Source organism: Pan paniscus, chromosome 16 (assembly GCF_029289425.2).
Source record: "Pan paniscus chromosome 16, NHGRI_mPanPan1-v2.0_pri, whole genome shotgun sequence".
NCBI lineage: Eukaryota > Metazoa > Chordata > Mammalia > Primates > Hominidae > Pan > Pan paniscus.
The window spans coordinates 75,765,568-75,782,850 of record NC_073265.2 but is presented as its reverse complement, the minus strand read 5'-3'; the positions used below and the strand labels follow the sequence as shown (position 1 = coordinate 75,782,850).

At 42.1% G+C, this 17,283-nt stretch overlaps 1 protein-coding gene across 1 annotated transcript in view; it reads right to left on the bottom strand.

Moving 5' to 3' along the window:
• AGBL1 (AGBL carboxypeptidase 1) overlaps positions 1–17,283 on the bottom strand; it is a 595,764-nt gene that overhangs the window by 442,034 nt on the left and 136,447 nt on the right. The window contains exon 6 of the mRNA XM_055098914.2: positions 8,794–8,831. Within this exon, the coding sequence (XP_054954889.2) occupies positions 8,794–8,831 (38 nt within the window). The remainder of the gene's footprint in view (positions 1–8,793; positions 8,832–17,283) is intronic.

Below are 17,283 nucleotides of genomic sequence, written 5' to 3'. Positions count from 1 at the left end.
ACTCAGAATTTACTTGACTAAGGCTGGAGGATGAGAACAATATTTTGGATCTTCCTCCAGGTCAGACTTCACTAGTTCTTCCTTATTGCCACTGCATAGTAAGATTTAACACATTTTCAAACCTCCCAAGGAAAGTGTCAGCCCATTTTTTAAGTTGTAATCTCAAACAACAGACTGGGCTCTGAAAGAGTCCCTTGAGTATATTTATTTCAGAGGTTTTCAAACTTGATTTCTTCTGGCCCCTCAGGAACTTCTTTGGGTGTTTCTCAATGCCTATCAAGAGCCAAAGAAAGGGAGGGGCAAGGGACAAGTCATGCTGTCATTAATTGGGGTCTCCCCTTACCCCCCATTGTTTGCTTTATGCATGCAATTTCCCTCATAAGATTTTATGTTCAAGAAAAAAAAAAAAGGTTTTGCTACTAAAGAATTCCTAATCTCCTCACCCGGGCTAGCCCTCCCATGTTTGAAAAATCAAACTGAAGTCAAGTGTTTGATTTCAGTTTGATAATTGGTAAGATTTAAACTAGCAAAGAACTAGTTTAAAGTCACAGAGCCAATCAATGGCTGCATTGAACCCAGAGTCCAGTTTCCTGACTCTGTGTGGAAGGCAGGAATCATCTTTGAAATATGAAGCTTTTCTCCTTTGGAAACGGTCACAACTGAGTTCAAATTTTAGCTCTTCGTTTACCATGTGTGGGATCTTGGGCAAGTCACTAACCTCTCCCGATTACACCTTCCTTGCATGTAAAATGGGGATCATAATATTACAGGCTCTAGTGAGAATGAGATGCCATGTGTAAAGTGCCTAGCAAGTGCTGTGCTCCGTAATTATTGATAGTCATTATTCAGTGCAGGTACTCTAATAAACAGTCATTCTCTCCCTACTCCCTACCCTCCTTCCCACTTCGCTGAGGGCTGGCAGTAAAACGTTCACAAAACATACTATGACAAGGGATGAGGGCTACATGCAGGGCGGGGAGGCAGGAGGGCATTGTCCTTACATGGTGTTTTCCTGACCAGGCAAGCAAGATAACAGGTTATCAAAGAGCGAGAGGGGAAATGGGGAGACGTAACTACAAGATGTTCTAGGATTCACCAGAGGCAGCTCTGAAAAAGCAGCTCCGGGTGCTCCTGCCCTCCGTAAGTCCCGATCCATCATGCTAACATCACTGAAAATGCAACAAATTCCATCGGCTGTTCTCACCCCGGGCTCTGCTCACCCTGCCTCCTCCCAACTCCCTTAAATAATGGCTTAGCAAATGCCTCTGAGACCATCTTCAGCTAATTTCCTTCAAGACATGCAAGCTGCTAACGCTGGGAAGCACAGATAGTATGGAATAGCAAATCTGGCCAAAATTAGATTAAAATAACCTCCTGATAAACAAATTACTCACTGAAAATAAATATTGGACTAGCGCGGCCAAGATAACTAAAAGAACAGCACCACCACATGGCCGGAAGAGGAACGACATGCTTTACTGTCTGCGGCTCAGCCCAAGGCCCGCCCAACCTATTGGGTCTGACCGTCCCAAGGGGACAGGGATGGGGGCGACGAGGACAGGTAGTATCACTTTAGCTTAAACTTTTTAAGCTCTTCTATGGACTTATGCAAAAGACATAACATTTTGGCAGAGAGGACTGAATTTGGAGCCAAGGAAAAAAAGCCATGTGCCAAGTTGAACACAGCATGGCATGAGGAGTCTGTAATTCGTCCTGCTTCCTTCCTCTCTCTCACCCCACCATTCATCGGCCGGCCTGAGGCTCAGCCTCAGGGCAGCAGAGACCCTGGCCCTTTACACAGCCATGGTGGTGTGCTGGGTACCTCTTGCTGGGTCCCACTCAGATGCCTACAAGGCATGGACCATGTTCTTTTCTAACCTCAATGACAGATACCCCCTCCCACAATAATCCTTCTAATACTTAGACAGTATTTATTTAGCTTTTCTTCAGCTTCCAGTCATATCTTCTTTAGGCTAAATAAACCTAGCCTCATTAATTTCCTCGGTTCAGCACAGAGCTCAGGTCCCAGGGGTCTGGAGACTGGCAGGTAAGCCCTGCAGCCCACTAACGATGTGAGTTACTTCAGCTTTCCAAACTTCAGTTCCTACATCTGTAAAATGGGGATTATAATATCTCCTTGATAGGCTAACTGTGTATAGAGTGCCTGACATACTAAGAACTCTTGCTAAATGGTAGATATTTGGGTTGTCATTTCAAACCAACAGCGTGATGGATATAGCTTGCTATGCTGCATTCCTACACACTCAATCACAGCCGTCCATCCCAGTGTGACAAATGCAAAAATCTATCAATATTATTTGAAGCAAATTTTTGGCTCATCACAAAAATATACTGCATGCTTCTCCAGAAGTTATGGTGGAAGAAGAGACATCAGCTCTATAATCATGCCACAATTTGATTCCTTCTGGGGACGGGAATTAGGCTGGACTCTTCACCAAGGCATAGTGAAAGCAAATGTGTGAGGCTAAAGTCAGGAACCTGGAATTCTTTCTTAGTCAACATTAATGTATTATCAGCTCCTCTGGGTGTAGCCCAGTATGAGGTATGGGGGATCCAGTAGAATCCCAGTTCCTTTGGAGCTATACCCAGTAGGAAAAATATGCATACACACATAATATGCAAAAAAAACATGATTCATCAATTACAGTATGGTTAGTTCTCTGAAATATAAACATAAGGTTCTATGAACAGTGTTATTTGTGCCAAGACCCAAAGAAGGGCTGGACATGAAACATTCAAAGTCTCAGAGATCTAGGTGGATCATGCCCTCTCTCTGGTCCTCAGTTTCCTCCTGTGAAAATAAGGGGAATGGGGGAGGTAAGATCAATAGTTTTCTGTGTTCACAGGAGCCCTGTTTTTTGTGACTGTGTCTCAGAGGCCGCCTTGGGGGTAATTGACGGGAGCCAGGCAGACGTGACTCTGAGCTCTCTACTCAAAAACTGCATGTGTCAATTACCTCAATTCAACCATCACAATGTCTACATATTTCAAAGCATCATGTGGTGCACCACAAATATATACATTTTAACTTTTCAATTAAAAATGAATAATAAGAATGAATTTTTAAAAACAAATATTTGAATATCCCTGGATGAGACAGCCTTGAAGGTGTTTTCCAGTTCTCATAGTCTGACTCCATGGCCCTCATCTGGAAACTAAAGGAAGAAATACACTCTGTGGGCAAAACCTTGGGGGCATCATTCTCATCAAGGCAGAGCAGAGCCTGGAGCCAGGAGGGCAGACCACAGGCAGTGTGGAAACACAGAATTTACATGCAAGTTCAGTGACAGCTGCATTGATCCACTGGTACTTGTGCATGGTCATGAGATTTGATCTCATTACCATCCTAATGGTAATAATCCAACCATGGATTAACAATGCCAACCATCCTAAACGTATATTGCCATTCTGAGGACTCCTTGGAACTCTTAGAATTCTTATAAAGACCTGATTTGGGTGCATATCAAAGATGGCCCCTTCTTTGACATTTTGTAGTAGAGCAGCCATTTGGCCATCAATCACATTCTCCCGTCTCTGCATTGCTGATTGCCAGGTCACAGCAGACGACTCCTGAGACTATGAGGCGTCTGTTCCTGATCCGGCTCTCAGCACTTAGAATGCCCTCCCTTCGTAGCCTACTGGAGCAACAGGCTGACGGGCTGTCCCTGTGAACCAGCCAGACAGAGCATTAACTAGGAAGATCTGTGAGAAGTCTCAACTTCCTGCCAAACTTCCCATTAGCTCTTTTACATCTCTCCCTCCCCCTTTTCTTCTCTGTCACTCTTCCTTTGCTAACTTGCTTTTCTGTTCCCATGCCCCAACTTCTGCAAACTTCCAGACTCCTTTAAATGCTAATTCTTAAATTGGAGAGTGGTCTGACAGAGACTTATCATTCCCTTATTAAGTTTTAGGGCCTGAACCAGAAGGCGTTTTCTTGTTGCAAGAATATGACCTTTAAATCTGGACAGCAAGGTTAATACTAAGACATTATTTGAAGATTCATTTCTGGAGCCAGTACAAATCAGGCATAATCCCATTGCCACACACTTACTCAAGTGCCGCTTCCAGGGTCACAATTTTTCAAAAATGCACTTATGCCTAATGCTCATGGAAGGTAATTGAGGAAGCAAAAAGAAAGAGGGAAAGGTGGACAGGGAAATGAGAAATGACAAAAAGGATGAGGGAAAAAGAGGAAAAGACAGAGATGAAGGTAGAAGAAGATGAGATGAGATAAAGGCAGAGTGAAGGCAGATGATAAGAAAGGGTGATATGGTTTGGCTGTGTCCCCACCCAAATCTCATCTTGAATCGAAGGGACCTGGTGGGAGGTAATTGAATCACCGGGGCAATTACCCTCATGCTGTTCTCGTGATAGTGAGTGAGTTCTCATGAGATGTGATGGTTTCATAAGGGTTTTTTCGCCCTTTTGCTTGGCACTTCTCCTTGCTATTGCCATGTGAAGAAGGACATGTTTGCTTCCCCTTCTGCCATGATTGTAAGTTTCCTGAGGCCTCCTCGGCCCTGCAAAACTGAGTCAATTAAACCTCTTTCCTTTGTAAATTACCCAGCCTCAGGTATTTCTTCATAGCAGCATGAGAACAGACTAATACAGAGGGAAAAACAAAGGACATGTTGTTCTGATTTATTATATTAAAAAATTGCCTGCAATAATAAGTAGCACTATTTCCTGACTAAAGCTTTACTACATTTCAGGAATAAAAAGCTAAATGTGTTTGGATAGGATAAAGCATAAAAGGGCAAAGCTTTCAATACAGGACAATTTAGGGTGGGATTTGTGCATGTGTGAGTGGAGAAGAGGGGAACTGATACAAGGAAAGGCACGGGATTTGGATTAGACCATTCCAGCCTACATAGACACAGAAAGGAACCTTGAGTGAGCAATGATTTTTAATTTGTAGGATCCCAAATTGCTGAGATAATTGGAGAAGAGAACTAGGATTTCCAGGTTTATTTTGCCTGCTATTGCCCAGAAAGAGACAGAGATGGGAAATGTGTTTGCTCATTTTTCTTTTCCCAACACCCACATATTCTACACTGGCTTTTCATGCAGTGGCTACTTGATAAAAGAGAAAGCTGAATAATGAGATCTTCCAAATGCAACGCAGGTGATCTTTCCCTTGCTTTCTGTGGTTACTGTGGGTAGACTCCAAGCCTCCCTGATCCCTCAGTTCTGCTTTTCCTGGGGATGGCCTCCGCCTGTCACTACTTGATAGGGCCTCAGTGGCCTCAGATTTCCAACCCACCCGAGTGTTTACTGTCACAGGACCACTGACTGCCCCCTCTCCCTGCAGAGTAGTGTGTCTTTACTCCTGGCTTTACTTAGATCAGAGAATTATTTCCTTTTTGGGATGCAATTACAGAGAACGATTACAATGGCCAACTTTCATACTCACTGACAAGCTAAGATCAAGATCAAGCTCAGAATAATCACCAGCTAAAAGGAGTGTGCCTTTAGGAGCTAAAGGTTTACATAAACGTTCCCAGATATCAGTGCCAGATGGTGAAGTCTTGAATTTTAGACAGAAACTGACTTCCTGAATTTAAGTTCGGCTGAGGCGAACTCACTCTGGGGTCCAAGTCGAAAGATATTCCATATCAGGTCTTAACTATACATGACATATAGGCAATGTAAAGCAAATAGAAAATTCCACAACACTTGTATGCCCTGCAGCAACCCCTGACTCATCAGAATGTTGGTACCATCTATAACCAGACCCTTCATGCCATCAATACTTTTGATAGGCTGGTAAAACAAAGATGGCAGCTGCCTAGCATGCTGTTATTACTTCTCCCCAAATCCATGACAGACTTTGCTATTTAAATGTAGTCCTCTTTCTTGCTGAGCTTAAACATGATCTCAGAATTCTCCTACCCACACATTGGACTTTCTACTCATTATTAAATCTATTTGCCCTCCTCATTCTCAGACCCTCAAGATCCTGTAGAATCTGTTTCCCTCCAAAGTACTTTGTAAATGCTCACAATGACATTCTGCCTTCAGTGTTCTTACCTCTTATGAACCCATATGAATGAGGCTGATACTGAGGAATTTCACATCAATTATGCAAGAAGTGCATTTCTTGGAAATATCAATAAAGGTATTTTGGAAGGGGTCTTTTGAAACTTTGAACGAGTTTCAGCTCATGTGCGTACCCAAATACACATCAGTGGTTCTCAACAAGTGGGAATTTTACTGTCCACCCCCCATGGGGGATATTTGGCAGAGTCTGAAGATAATTTTTTGGTTACAACTGAGGCATGATATTGGCATCTGGTGGGTAGAGGCCAGGGATGTTGCTGAAATCCTGCAATGCACAGAACAGACTCTAACAGCAAAGAATTATCCTGTCCAAAATGCCAATGGTACATTGAGAAACCCTGATACACATTAAGGCTGAGTATTTAGTGTTAGAAAGAATGTTAGAGAACCTCTCATCCAACTACCTTGTGTTATAAGTAACACAAAAGATGTATAGACAGCTCAGCAGAATTAGCAAATAGGCTATACATCCTCCTAGTGGGACACTAAAACCCGTTTTATATGTGGAGGACAGCAAGCTATTGCAGTTCTCCACCAATCTGTTAGAACAGGTAAATAGAGATGAGAATCACAAATGTTTAGATCATTGGTTCTATGCATGGATGTTAGATTCTGGTAGTAGGGGGCAGTACTGCCATTTTTACACATGGGAAAAATCACAAATCATGTATTCATTTAAAAATTTGGTATCCCAGTACTCAAAATTATTTTAAAAACAAAACAAAACAAAACAAAATTTAGTCAACAAATATTTATTTCAGGATTTTCATTGTGCTGAGGCAAGTAATACAACAACCAATACAGATGACGCTCTCCCTCAAAGGCTTGCAGTCTGCTGGAAGAGACAGACAATAGCAATTTCATCACAATGTAATCAAATCTGAGTTGGGAGAGCCTATAAAAGCATTGGTGAGGGGCATCCAAGTTGTGGTAGTCAGAGAAAGGATTTTCAGAGGAGGCAATATCTGAGCTAAGCTCTAAAGGGAAAGAAGAAGTTAGAAATTCCAAAAGCTGAGGCCCAGCACTGCACACTCAGCCTACTAGGCATGGCTGGTGTGTTGAAAACCTAGCTACACGGTCTGAGCCTGAATCAAGCCATGTTTGCACTGGCTATTGGTTTTTCCTGGGCTGAGGCATTGTGTTCCTGATCAATAGAGTTAACAACTGACATAAGACTACTTTCAGAGTTTTACACATCTAGGTAGGTACAATTTATATCAGGATGCTCAACCCTAAGCTCAAGAGCTAAGGAAAGTGTGTATGTAGAAAGTAAGCCAGCCTTACTCAGCTCTCTGGGCTCCCTTCCCATGAAACATCAAGTCCTCCATGCCAAGGCTGGGCTAGGGGGATTTGAGAGATAGCTTCTTTCCCAAGGCATGACATTCACAGGCTGGCCTACCAGGCTGCTCTCAGCATCTTTTCCTCCTGCAATTCAACACCCCCTCACCTTGGTGCTTCAAACACCAGGCATTTGGGAGCAACCAAGGGAGCAGATAAATAATGAGAACCGAGATGCCAAACCTGAAGCAAGTTCAGTCTGAAGAATGAATGGTCCTCTCCCCAGAACCCACAGTAACACTTTTCCATCCCTTCCTATCTCCAGGGCTTCATAAGCCCTTCCTCTTCACTCCTCTATCCTGCTCTTACCACCTCCACTCTACCTGCAGGTCTTTAAGCTGTGGATAGACTTGCATCTCATATCAAATTCAAATAAACTAAATGAATTCAAGCTTCAATTTTTCTAAGCCTATAAAGGGAAACAGCATGTGATTTGGCTCTTTCTCTTTGCTTATAGTTGACAGAGATGTATGGATGGGGGGAGAGAGTGTTTTTATTTTTATTTATTTATTTAAAAGTTTTATTAAAGTTCACCTATTACCCACAGGCCTCAGGCTCCCTATAGAGAAACAAATATCACAATTGAAGCAGCTGGCTTCCAAGGTGCCAAATTAAAATAGATGAAGAGGTAAGGAGGAAAAAATGAGTAAAAACATTAAGCTAAGACTTCTTCCCTCCCAAGTGCATTGTGCCTGCTATTATATTGCACACATGAAATTGACTCCCAACGTAATTAGGCCAGGGCTACCAGGCAAAAAAATCCTCAAATTATTCAGAACCCCAGAGCTATTCTTTTGCAATCACTCAAGTAACTGAGAAAAGAGTCAACTTTTAAATATAAATTTGTTATCAGCATCATCATTGTCCAAGCAATTCCCAACAGTCCACCTGCCCAAGAATATAGACTCATGAGCTGAGCTGAGTTGAGAACCAAATACAGGAATACTTCTCTCCAGCCAGCCAAAATCTTTTCTTCCACTGGGACCTGGAGGCAATCCCACTGGAACCTGGAATTTATTTCAACAATCTTTAGGGACTGCTGGCTCTGTTAGACAGGGGTGGAGGGTCTACCAGCTCCAGAGTAGTCAATATACCCCCTTTAGGGTCCACTGTCTTGGTGGCATTGTGTATGGATAATATTTATTTTCTCTTTGTGGTCATGTACCTGGAACAGCCATAATATTCTCTATCTTACCCCAAAGACCCAGGACATGACTTTATCGCTTTCAAGGTCAGAAATTAGCCATAGGTGATTGAGAAATAGTAGTTCATGAAAAAAAAAAAAAAAAAAAGAAACAGCCATGGGGACCAGAAAGTATCTTTCATTAAACCCAGAGTGGAGAGAAATAGCCACCCTTCAAAAGAGGTGCTTACTGGATTTCAGCAATGCTGCCAGAACTTCAGTGGCTGCCCTGGGGAAAGAGAAAGAAAAGTAACAGTCAACATTCAATGGTCTTTTTGTCAGCACATGGATCCCACAGCCAGCATGCCCATTGCCACCCCATAACAGACCCATGATTAACCAGGTAGCAGGCAATCTATTGATTGCCCCGCTGACCATTAAAGAGGCATAAATGCAGAAATAACGCTGAGCGAAGTGTCCATCTTGTAGATGGGTCTCTGAGGTCCCCTCTGCTGCTGAAAATCTCTTTCTCTCCCCTGCTTTCCCCCCACCTTCCACCAACTTCCTTGCACAGAGTGGCTCATTTTTCTATTATTCATACCAGGCAGAGCTCTTGTCAGTCTCTTGATTTGTTTCTGGAAACATGCAGGGACTCTGGAGGATGGTCTGGGAAGGAGTGGGGCTTGGGGGCTTAGTGAATGTAGCAGCACAGTGCAAACTTCTTGAAACACTCATACCCCTGGGGATGCAGTGGAAAATGCATTCACACGTTGCAAAGAGAGGCTGTTTCCTTAGGGTGGAAAATAGTTATGTTGGGATTTTTCTTCCAAATTCATCGCTTTCTGCCATGGAGGAATGTCACAGTCTTTGCAACAAAGGGACACATATGAAAATGAAAAATACTTTTTGACCCACATCTTAGTGATTTTTCAATCTGTTTCCTGCTTCTGAGAAGGTCACACAAAAATCTACCTACAGGGCAAAGGAAAACTTCACTGGCATTGAGGGCAGTGTGGTATAATTATAGGGAGGAGAGTTGTGTTTGCTTTTTTTTAAAAAAATAGAAGATTCTGTGTGGCCCTAGTAACTTATCCCTAAGGCCTGCTAAGCAGTGATCTGTTTCCACCACCTCTCTCAGGATTGGAGAAACAGGCCAAAGAGGCTAGATCACACTTCCAAGACTGTACAGACATGTCAGCAGAGCTGGGATCCCAATCCCAGGAATCTCGCTGCACACCTCTGCTTCCTCCCCATCTGTTGTTCTCCAGAATCTCTCACTGGCCCTACCCTGGCCTCTGCCTGGTCAATGAAAGTTCACTTTGCAATATATTAGCTAATACTGAACAACAGAGACAGCAGTAAAAAGGAAGATAAATGAAAGAATAAATATAAAGTAAAATACAATAGAAAAGCAGTACATGTGAAAGCATTGCTCCCCATAACCTACAAGGCAGTTCTACAAGAGCAAAAGCCTGAAATTCACAGGCCCCTGTGCAAACCCGCAACTGGGATGACACCCCAGCTCAGGGAGACCAAAATGACCATAGGGCAGTTATAAAGAGGGCGAGGCTAGCTTTCATGGAGGGACTACTTCATTTATCCTTCAAACGGTTTTCCTCTTATCAACTTTCAGCTTCTTCAATCCCACTGTTGTTGAATCCCACAGAGTTTTGGCAACGGTGGATTGAAGACGGAACACATGGAAGGTGTTTCTGAAAATTCAAGTTGTGTGAAAAATCCAGGTGCCATAGTATATGGGGCCTGGCTTGGCCTGGGGCAAAAAGAAAATCAGTGTTTTGGGAAAAGCAGAACAGCCTAATTAATTTCATCAAAATGAATGAGCAGAGAAGAAGGAAACCATAGAAACAGGAAAAGAATAAGGATGTCCCAAGCAAGGCGCCTAACCCAATCCTAGTTCACAAGCCAGGTCTCTAAGGACTGCATTTCTAATTTCCATTGCACTTTTGTTTTAGGAAGTTCACAAATGAAGTAATGATCCATTAGATAATAGTTTTATGAGACAGACTAGTGGTGGGGAGGGACAGGTGGCAAATAGACCAGTTAGGAGAATAAGTAATAATAAGGTCTCAAACCCAAAAAGTGGCATGGAGGAAGAAGGGATGGGTTAAAGCCACATTTGAATCTTGCTACTCAAAGTGTGGGTCTCTGACCAGCAGCCTCACATTTTCTGAAAGCCAAATAGAAATGCAGAATCTCAAACCACATCCCTGGCCTGCTGAATCAGAATCTTTATTCTAACAGATAATTTATACGCACATGAAAGTTTTAGGATAATTGGTTTAGGGGACAGTATCAATATGGCTTAGTTACTCTTTCGATGTTGAGAGAGCAATTCAAGGTGACTCCCAGATCACAACTCTCTAGAAAGTACCTAATAACATGCTAACCTAAATAAATATTAATCCAAACAGTGACATTACATAGCAGGAAATGCATGATAAGTGTCACATTCATCAAAAAAATTGAGGCTTATTCCTGAGAAACTAGAAAATATTTATTTCTTCCTAGGGCATAAGTAGGAGATCAATGTTTAGTGCAGCAAAGGGCACATTTAGGGCAATGATGAAGATAAGATTTGAGGCCAAAGTCCAATATTCTAAAGAGTTAACATTCAACTCTGTAGGTAATGAGAAGCCATTTGGTTTTTTAAATTGAGATGATGTGGTGTCAAAATGGAAAAGTGAGAGAGAAGTTGTGAGCAAAAAATTAACAAGAGCTGAGGAAAGGTGAGCTGAGGAGGGTGAAGGAGAGAGAAGAGTCAGTGATGGCCTGGAATAGTTAGGCTAGGTAGATAGGGGAATAAGAGAGCCATTAATAGACTAAGGAGAGAAGTTGCAGTGTTTAGACAAAATAATGATTTTGATTTTGGTGCTGAGTTCAAGATGAAGGGTACAACAGAAGGCTACATGAAACTGTTTGGAATGCTGCTGGAAACATCATACAGAATTCAGGAACGCAACCACAGTTAGGAATATACATTTATGAATCACTACGGCAGCAATGATCATCATAGCCAGGCAAGCAGGTGGTATCTGAGAGGAAATTCAGTCAAGAGCAGAAGAGAGGGCTGCCCCAGGAAAACATCAACACTAGAGGGTAGGAAACCCCTAAAGGAGTCAGAAGATGTGCATTTGAGGAACTAGGAGACCTGCGGATGATTAGTTTGGAAACTGAACTTCACCAGACTGTCTAGGCACACTGTTTTTCAAACTGCAAATTTTGACCCAATAGTGCATTGTGAAGTCAATTTTTTAGGTATCAACTATAGTTTTTAATGAAATAGAAATCAAAATGAAATTTAATATATCAGAGTCATTTCTTGTAGCAAATGTTAGCAGTGATCTAAGAAATTTTCATTTCAATGCGTGAACATACACTTGTGTACCTACCGGGAATGTGATATAAGTGCTTTCCTTAAAAAAAAAAAAGTTTGTAAATATGTTGTTTTGGATGTAGTGTCCATATAAGATCTGTATAAGAATAAACATCTGAAATCAACTAATGAGCAAACTGAAAGCACTTCATCTCCCATACTCAGTGCCAAGGATCCAGACATCGAGTCGCTCATGTGCATGTCACCAAGAGGCTCTTGATTTTTGGTTTATTCAGTGGTTACATGTCTGCAGCGCTGGTCCACTCTGATCATTGCTGCTCTGCCACTTGTCTGCTCCCACAGCGAAGCGTGAAGAAAGAAGTAAAACCTATCAGAGCCGAGGCAACTACTCTGTCAACCAACTGCTAAGCCCACAAAAAGCAAAAGTTTAAGCTGCTAAAACTTAAACAACTAAGAAGGCATTCAGTTACTTCCACTCCAAGAGCCAAGCCCATTGTATTGAGTGCGTGAACTGGGGGCCCACAGTCAGTGCCTTTGGAGTGCAAGACCGCCTTCTGCTGGATGTGCGCATCTGACACCCATGGTTCTGGTAGCTGCACTGATTTTATAGAATAGGACTTCTTTTTATTTTTCATTTTTTATTTTTTTTTGATGGAGTTTTGCGCTTATCCCCCAGGCTGGAGTGTAGTTGTGCAGTCTCAGCTCACTGCAACCTCCGCCTCTTGGGTTCAAGTGAGTCTCCTGATTCAGCCTCCCAAGTAGCTGGGATTACAGGCATGCCACCATGCCTGGCTAATTTTTGTATTTTTAGTAGAGACGGGGTTTCACCATGTTGGCTAGGCTGGTCTCAAACTCCTGACCTCAAGTGAGCTGCCTGTCTCGGCCTCCCAAAGTGCTAGGATTACAGGCATGAGCCATGAGTCACTGTGCACGGCCTGAAGAGGACTTCTTGGGAGGGCACTGTTTTCTTAGAGTGTAAACTCATAACATCATCCCCCATTGTTTGAGCTTCCCTATGGGATGCCCAGGGGAGATAGAAAGTAGAAGTGCCAGAATGTCCTCCAAATGGGTGTCCCCACGTTTACATCAATGAAAGAATCATTTCAGAAATTTTTGCAGAACATCTTGCTCCAAGAGAGTTATAGCAGCCAAAGGCAAAGTGGAACAGCCCACATCCTATCTATTTTCATACTGTAGGATAACTCAGTTAAGATTCTAGAGGTCACAGTTCATGTCCACTCTCCTTTTCAGAAAAAGCTAAGCTTAAACTATTGGCAAATTTGTAAATATCCTCTCGTTAAGATTTTAGCAAAACACAACAGAATTGCAACAGTTCAATTTATGTCTTCAAGTTGAAGTAAATTTTAAGAGCCATTACAGAGGAGTGTTGAATATTTATCACCCCTATTTAGGGAGCACCTATAAATGCCAAGCAGCAAGCTAAATGTCCCATATACATCATTATACATCACATTTGATCTTCACGGGAATGCTAGAGGGTGAAATTATTAGTCTTGGTTTACAAACAGCAATAATGAAGTTCACAAAGGGTAAATAATCTTCCCAAGTTTCAGCAGCTAGCAAGAGGCAGTATTCACTGGACTTGATGGCTCATGCCTGTCATCCCAGCACTTTGGGAGGCCGAGGCAGGTGGATCACAAGGTGAAGAGTTCAACACCAGCCTGGCCAAGATAGTGAAACCCCATCTCTACTAAAAACTACAAAAAATTAGCTGGGCATGGTGGCAGGCCCCTGTAATCCCAGTTACTTGGGAGGCTGATGCAGGAGAATTGCTTGAACCCAGGCAGTAGAGGTTGCAGTGAACCAAGATTGTGCCACTGCACTCCAGCCTGGGCAACAGAGTGAAACTCCATCTAAAAAAAAAAAAAAAAAGAGGCAGCATTATCTACAAGTCTACCTCTGGGTGAATTTAAATCTAGTGATCCTAAAGTCTTCTCTCTACTTTTAACATAATTCTAGAAAGAATCTAAAATATCTCTCTGTGCAATATTTTTATCTTTCAAATAAGGATTGTGGAGATCAAGAGGTTAGATGACTGGTGAAAGGTCAGAGGATTCATACATCAAAGAGCCAATGAGGCAAACAACTTGTCCAGCTTGAGTCCACTGTTTGACTCAAGATTCTACATAGCACAGTGTGGTACAGCTTAAGCGGGTTTAGATGTTCAATGGTGGTCATGGAGACAAAGACAAAGAACTCAAGGAGAAGCAAGTCACAGGCATCTTTGAGTGGCAGGACTGAGTTGCTAAATTAGGAATTAGAGGGCTTGGGTTTGAAGCTTGGAGCAGCCACTTTTCTGCTTCTGGGTTCTGGGTTTACTTGATCTCTCTGAATCTCATAGCCTTTCTCATTTATAAAGTGGGTATAAGATCTAACTGATGGGATGGTGTGAAGAGTGAGATAAAGTAAAATTTAAATTAAATTAAGTTAAAAAGCTTACTAGAGCCCCTGAAATGTAATATTATTAGGTTGGTCCAAACGTAATTTTTGCCATTAAAAGTAATGGCAAAAACCACAATTACGTTTGGACCAACCTAATAACTTGAATGTCACTCTTGGATCATGGAAGGTGGAATGGGTACCAAGTGAGGAAGTGGGTTTATCTCTGTATATGTGTTTGCAGGCAGTGAGCCTGCAGGGTCATCATTCACCAGTCAGGAGAGGTCACTGGAGAAAAAATGTGCTCCTATCCCTGGGTACATGGAGGAAACAGGACCAAACTATCTCTTGGAAGTCAAATACTCTGTGGCACAGATGGCCTAGATATAGCAGTGCCACCCATATTAGTTATCAATTGCAGTGTAATGTTACCACAATTGTAGCAGCTTGAAGCAATATTCATGTATTATCTCACAGTTTATATGGGGCAGGAATCCACTTAGGTGGATCCTCTGCTTAGGTTCTGACAAGGCTGCAATCAAGGCATCAGCCAGGGCTGAGTCTTCATCTTGAGGCTCAACTGGGGAAGGATGTTTCCCAACTCAAACAGGTTCTTGGTAAAATACCTTTCCTTGCAGTGCCAGGGCTAAGGACACTGCCGGCTTGCTGTATCAACAGACAGTAAGACCACTCTGCATTTCTGGAGGCTACCTGCAGTTTCTACAAGCCACCAACTGTTCTTTGCAATGGGGGTTTCCCCAACGTTACTGCTTACTTCATCAATGAGGAAAGTTTCTACAGAGAATATGTATGCAATGACCTCTTATAACACAATTATGTAACATAATCACAGGGGTGACCAGGGATGACATGTCCTTACCTTGCCATATTCTGTGGGTTAAAAACAAGTTTCAGCTCTTTCCCATCCTCAAAGGCAGGAAATAACATAAAGGTATAAACAACAGGAGGTGAGGATCATGGTAGAGGGCCACCTGAGTCTGTCCCCTACCCAAAGCTTCTTGCAATGTTTAGCATCCAGATACCAGGAACCTAACATTCACTTCACCAAGACTTGACCCTCCCCAGGCTTCCCCTTTTCAGAGAGTGGAAATACTATCTTCCCAGAAGTTGAACATGCACCATTAACACTACCTGCCCTTTCCACCTAGATCTCCATCATTTCCTCAAACACCACTTTGTAACTTCTAGAGTGCTCTTAAGTTGTCCATTCCTTTTGATCTCTGCTGTTGTCACCCTAGCCTAAGCATGTGAGGGTCTGGTACTTTAATGAGAAATGTAATTTCTAGAGCTATTGGTCCTTGGTTGGAATATATATTTTAACTTCCTAGGTTATTTCTTAGGTATATTAGAAAATATAATTAAGCAAAAAGAAATGAAATAAATTAAAATCACCCAAATATCTCTCACCCAACTACTGCTATAGCCCCAAAACTAATCCATCCATATCCACTCTATATCTCCTTCACGCTGTTCTCCAGTCTGCAACTAGAGTGGTCTTCTCAATCAGAGGCTCGAATTTGAGCACCCTCACATTGCTACCCCACATGCACTCTTGCTCTGGATAAAAGTCCAAATCTGAAACATGGACCAGGAGGCCCTACTGAATCTGGCAGATGCCACCCTCTCCAGCTTTGTCCCACACCACTTTCTCTTGCTGTCTATACCTCTGCCCCACTGTTCTTTTTCCAAGACCTAGAGCATGTACCCATGACTTGTCCTTTGACCTTGCTAATGCTGCAGCCTAAAATGCTCTGGGCCTTTCTCCCCTTCTTTACCTGTATCTCATACTTTATCCTTTACATCCTAACTTAGGTGTCATTTCCTGTAGAAAGACTCCCTTGACCCCTAGTCCTCTGTTAGGTACATTCATCCTTTTTTCCTCTTTTCTCATTGCACAATTTAGTTTGCAGTTATTCACTCAGTTGTGTGATTGTTTTATTAATTTCTGTCTCCTCTTCCACTCTACAAGCTCCAGAAAATAGGAAACATGTTTTGTTTTCTACTATTCTACCCCTACCACTTAGTCTTATTTGAACACAGATCACCATCAAATGTTTGCTAAACCTTTTTCAAAAGCTAGGCACTGGTCTAAGAGCCTTAGTTATATTATTCTTTTGTTCAACAAATATTTACTGAGCACGTGCTATGTGTCAAGACAAATTGATAAACCAAAGACTCTTACACCCAAAGAGCTTATGTTTGAGGGAATTAAAGTGAAAGAAATAGCCAATAGACAAAAGTATTTTTGAAAAGTACACTAAATTAGTATTCTTAGATGTGATAAATGCCATGGGGAATAAAAGAAAAAACAACAAGGTAAAGAGATCAGCTGTACAGGAATGGGTTACAAGATTTAAAAGGTTGGCTGGAGTAGACTTCTTTGATAAAGCAACATATAAATAAAAATATGGAGAGGAAGTGATTGTCATGCAATTATCAGGAGAAGCATCTGCTGAGCTGAGGGGACAGCCAGTGCAGACACTGTAAGGTGACAATAGCCCTGACCTGTTCAAGGAACAGTGAGATGGACAGGGCTGCTAGAGTTGAGGATGACAGGAGTGGAGCAGGACTGAGATGAGGTAGGTACTATAAGGGCTTTGGCTTCACTGTAAGTGGAGGATTCTCTACTGGATTTTGAGCAATGATTTAGCATGTTTTAAGACTTCTCTGACAACTCTACTTTTTTTTTAAAGGACTAGGAAGACAAGAGTAGAAGCCAGAGACCAGTAGAAAGCCATGTGGAGCAAACTAAACACAGCAACAAGTAAAAAGGATTACACACAGGAGTAAATGGGATTTAGTCCAGGAATGCAGGGTTGGTTTGACATCTGAAATTCAGTCAATGTAGTAACCCACCATAATAACAGAATAAAGAATTTGAAAATACCTGATCATCTCAAAACACGCAGGAAAAGTATTTGATAAAATCCATCATATTTTTCTTACAAAATTATTCAATAAGATG